Below are 5,000 nucleotides of genomic sequence, written 5' to 3'. Positions count from 1 at the left end.
GTTCTCATTGGATACTTTAATATTTACGGGAGTATTTGTAATACCTTATTTGTAACTTTATGGCTACTGTCTAACAGCATCACAAACATTTTTGTCTGCTGAAGCCCTTTGACATAAAATTCACTTGAAGTCCTTCTGAGATTTTAAGTTAATATTTCAACAATTTAACCATATATTTGCAGGTTCAAGGCAATGTTGTTAACTGAAACCACAACTAACACTATTAAAAATAGGTGTTGTTCACTTAAATATAGCTGAAATAAAAAAATAAGTAGATTAAAAATAAAAACAAAAATGACAAATGTTGCCTTGGCAACTAAGTGAAATAAATTAAGTATTAAAATGACAAACTAAAACTGAAATAAAAATAAATTAAAGCTAACTAGAAATATTTAAATATTTAAGAAATACATAAAATAATTAAAAAAAATAACAAAAGCACATAAAATTGCTAAAACTAAATTAAAATGAAAACTGACGAAAATATATAATTATAGTTACAGTTATACATAATTATAACTATAATTAATTATAGTTATATAATTCAAGTTAATGGTCACATAAAATGCAGGTAAACTAATAAAATCTTTTTTCACTATTCTCCTGTATTTTTATCCTGTTATTAATGTAAAAGGGGTTTTTTTTGTAAAAAAAACTAAACTTTCTTAATATTTAATAAAAAATAAAAATAAAAAAATATATATATATATTAATAAAATAAAGTAATTTTAGCAAGCATTACATTTTGGTTGTTTTTATTTTTTAATTATGTAAATTTTACATTGTTAATATTTAATTATTTGTTTTTCATCAACTCACAAAGCCTATTTAGATCCATCACGTTTGGAAAACCCTGATCTAATATGTACAATATAGATGAAAAAAAAAGCAGTGACAAGTCAGTTCTCAAACCTTATTTAAAGCAAACACAGGGATGTTGGAAGCGTTGATGTCTTTGAGATCTCTCTCAGCATCGTACTTCAGGTCATTTGACACACTGAACCTAAAACAGAGCAGATTCCCAGAAAAAGATCCCTCTGTTAGATGAACAGTCTAATGAGTTTGACTGAACGTGAGCGTTAGAGATGCATGCAGGTGTTTACCATAGCGCTCTCTTCCGTCCCTTTAAGAAATTCTCCAGTATGATTCCGGCCACAGTGCGGCCCTTCCCGACGCCGGCTCCGTCTCCGATCAGAAACCCCGCCCGCTGACCGTTCTGAAGAATCACCTCGTGTTGCTGAAGAACACCAGCACAAAGGCGATTTTATACATTCTAGGGCTGGGCGACTTTTCTGATTTTATTGATTAATTTGAATTTAATGTTTTGCCACGATTTAATTTTCTAGAAATCGAGAAATCAAGGAATTTTGAATGGACATATTTAGGGCTGCCCCCTAATAGTCGACTAACTGTTAGTCGACCAAAATTGTATTAGTCGCTTAGAAAATAAAAAATCCACTGTTGAAGTCACGCAGTTCATGACAGACAGATCGTTAATGGCTGGTCTTTGTGGTAATACAGTACATCGGGCAGAACATCCAATCATTCATCGACCTCAAATATGGCTTATCATCTGAAATATGTAAGTAGCAGAAACTTTACATGGCCGCTCATTCTAATGTTATCCTAGAGAAGTGTGCACTATTGAAGTGGAATATAGAAGCGCGCTCACTGCAGGGCTGATGAAGGCACCGGTGCGCTCGCTTGCTCTTAAAATACTCCCACATTTTTGCTCATACAGATAAGAGTAATACATCTTTTGAATCTGTAAAGACTCTACGTTTATTTGTGTGCACTCACAATAACAACAAAACATTGCGCTTTTATAAAATAATGAAAGCAAACAGGATGCGCTTTCTGCCGTCTCGGTCTCCGTGAACTTGAGCGCGAAACTCCGTGTATGCTTGCCTTACAGATATGAAAAACATAGCAAAATATCTACTTTCAAATTAACCAATTCAAACGGAAAACAAATAGGCCTATTCTCAGATTATGTAATCCCCGTATGAAACGTGCATCATGTGCGTCCACTACTGCGGAGATGAAGAGTCAGTGTTGCCAACTTCATCTCTTAAGCCGAAAACAAAGATATCACTAGTTTATTAATACATTATTAAAATGTTAATGCAGCCTCCTTACTGTTTTTCCCTGACACATTCATAATCATTACTTATGCTGGTGTGCTGTGGCAAGCTTTATGCGTGTGCTTGAGTTTATTTGGCTATAGGCAACTAAAGGCGCATTATAATGATTTAAATGGTTTATTAATAAATGCAATACATGCAAGAAGATGGGAGTGAACTTCTTTTAACTTGAGTGCCGCGTTTTTAGACTGCCGTTTCATGCATGAGACGTTGCATGAGCGCAACAGCCAAACACATCCATGTTTACATAGAAAAAACAATGGAAAAACAGCGTAATCTAATCAAAAAAAAAATGTAACAACTACTGTATGTCTGATCTTTCATGTTTGCATCTTCATCTTATCATTTCTGAACATATAATGTATAAGACAAGTTTGTACAAGATGTAGTTGTAGTTCATGCATCTTTTCTGCAAAGATATTTAACAAGTGATTTGTTTAACATTTACATCATGTTGACAACTTCATGTGTGGTGCACTTGGAATAGAATTTTCTTTAACTAGAGGGTTAATAAAGAAAATGTTACTTGAATCATGTTGTAGCTACATTTTCAAGTTGAATAGTTTAAAATAGTTTTTTTTAAATTGAGATTTACATTTTTTGCCATATCGCCTAACCCTATTACATTCACACTAAACTCATCTGTGAGGGGAAAGAGAAGAGCAGAGAGAGCAAGAGTACCTGGCAGGCGTAGATGATGGCCTCCAGCTGCAGGGCGGACAGCAGGCCGGAGCTAATGCTGCAGACTGGAATGGACAGTGTGTAGGTGATGTCAGGAGGAGGAACGCTGGACAGTGTGTTGGTCTCCACCACGAAATCAGGATGAGAGATTCCTATAGTAGCTGCACACATGAGAACAGAGCATTTATTTGCCACGGAAGCACCACAAACTGTGAAATCGAGTTGAGTTTGTGCTGTATGAGGGATGGGCAGCATGATTTTTATTCAATTTAAATGTTTTTTTAAGACCTGCGCAAATAAAATTAAAGCCATATGTCAGGTGCCCAAACTTTTTACTATGAAACTTGACTGAGGGCTGTGGGCCCAAAGTAAATCTTGCATTATATCACACTACATATTTTTACATTTAATTCACTTATAATTTCTTCATTTAAATTCAAAAATTAAACAAAAAAACGTAAACAAATTTTTTAAATTATGATATGCTTCACCGGCATGTTTTTCCCTCTACTATATGGTGGGCCAAATAAAAAGTCAAATAAAATCATATGCCCTTACAGAACAAACCCATACAACCTCAAAATAAATTATATATATCTGATTATTTTACTTAATTAGACAGTATGGGGCACACATTAAATTATGAATTAATACTAACAAGATATTAATAACCAGGGGGGGGGGAATGTATGCATAATTTATGACTTTTAGTTATAAACAAGTCCAAAATACACCGGGACTCTTATTTTGAAATGTTTGTGTTGCTACTTCCAGCTGCTCATTCAAAAAGACAAAATATGGACTCTTTCAAGCATCTACAACATTTCACACTATAAAGATTATAAAGTAAACAGTCATTACCCACTAACAGTACATCATAAGCAATTGTTTGGCATAAATGCATGGTATTAATTGACTGCGAGCCTGTAGAATGTGGAACAGCACCGCGTTTTGACTTTGAACGTGCACCGCTTGGACTAATTGGATTAAATTGTTGCTTTTTGAAGATTAATAATTACATCAGACTGTATGATAATTACGGTTATTCCATTCCTAAATTTAGGACCTCTTAAAATTATAATTAGGACTTTTGCTATACCATTTTAAATATTTACGATCTTTAAAATATTATAATATACCATTTAAAATATTTTTAAATTTGAGAAAACTAAATGTAAGACTTTAAGCACTTGCAAGGATCCTACACTCACTACAACCGTGATATAAAAATGCATATTTGGCTCATATTGCCCACTCATGTGCTGTAGATTAATATAATACAGTATGTCTATTTACATTTGGATGGCTTGTATTCGGCGTATGTGTCCGCGTGCCCCAAATCCTCCGTCTCTTCCTCATCTGCCTCCTCCTCTTCCTCCGGTGGAGGCGGCGGAGGAGCAGCAGCCTGTGGAAATGAAGGAATGAAGGGGCAGAAAACAAAAGATGATGAAATGTGGTGAAACAGAGGACAGAATATTTTAGAGAAAAGGAGAGGATCTACCTTAAATCCTGCGACTGATGCAGACAGGAGAGCGCTAAAATCATCCAACCTACCAGGAAATGTGCTCAGGTTCTGCTGAAGAACACAGATGCAGAGATGCTGAACACTCATATGGAATTACACAAGAGAAATGAGACTCTACATGCTAATAATATCGACTGCACATATAAACTTTACTGGTAATGAGTATTAAAGGGATGGTTCATCTAAAACCATTTACTCAAGTTCAACCTGTATGACTTTCTTTCTTCTGTTGAACACAAAAGAGGATATTTTGAAGAATGTTGGTAACCAAACAGTTGATAGCACCCACTGACTTCCATAGTATGGGGGGAAAAAAATACCATGGAAGCCAATGGCTACCGTTTTAGAACAACTTGAGGGTAAGAAAATGACCATTTTTATTTTTGTATGAACTACCCCCAAAGACACAAAAAAACAAGGAAAACAGCAAAAAAGTATATTATTATAAATATAATTTTTTTTAAATTAGAAAATATAAATATTATAATACAAAATATACTTAAATATTAAGATTATATTGTAAAATGAAAAAATAAAAAAAACTAAATTAATAATAGGGCTGCCTCCTAATAGTCGACCAAAATTTTTTTATTCGCAGAAAAAAGAAAAAATCCACAGGCGAAGTCACGCAGTTCGTGACGGACAGATCG

At 34.3% G+C, this 5,000-nt stretch overlaps 1 protein-coding gene across 2 annotated transcripts in view; it reads right to left on the bottom strand.

Moving 5' to 3' along the window:
* LOC107552701 (protein strawberry notch homolog 2-like) overlaps positions 1 to 5,000 on the bottom strand; it is a 48,539-nt gene that overhangs the window by 29,444 nt on the left and 14,095 nt on the right. The window contains exons 6-10 of one of the 2 annotated variants that reach the window (XM_016234653.1): positions 4,327 to 4,401; positions 4,122 to 4,230; positions 2,826 to 2,986; positions 1,104 to 1,237; positions 913 to 1,003 (exon numbers count right to left, since the gene is read on the bottom strand). In XM_016234653.1, coding sequence (XP_016090139.1) covers positions 913 to 1,003; positions 1,104 to 1,237; positions 2,826 to 2,986; positions 4,122 to 4,230; positions 4,327 to 4,401 — 570 coding nt within the window. The remainder of the gene's footprint in view (positions 1 to 912; positions 1,004 to 1,103; positions 1,238 to 2,825; positions 2,987 to 4,121; positions 4,231 to 4,326; positions 4,402 to 5,000) is intronic. The other variant, XM_016234654.1, reaches the window with a different exon arrangement.

This window comes from Sinocyclocheilus grahami, unplaced genomic scaffold, assembly GCF_001515645.1.
Source record: "Sinocyclocheilus grahami isolate Dianchi unplaced genomic scaffold, SAMN03320097.WGS_v1.1 scaffold456.1, whole genome shotgun sequence".
Classification (NCBI taxonomy): Eukaryota; Metazoa; Chordata; class Actinopteri; order Cypriniformes; family Cyprinidae; genus Sinocyclocheilus; species Sinocyclocheilus grahami.
This window is presented reverse-complemented; position numbering and strand designations above follow the sequence as displayed.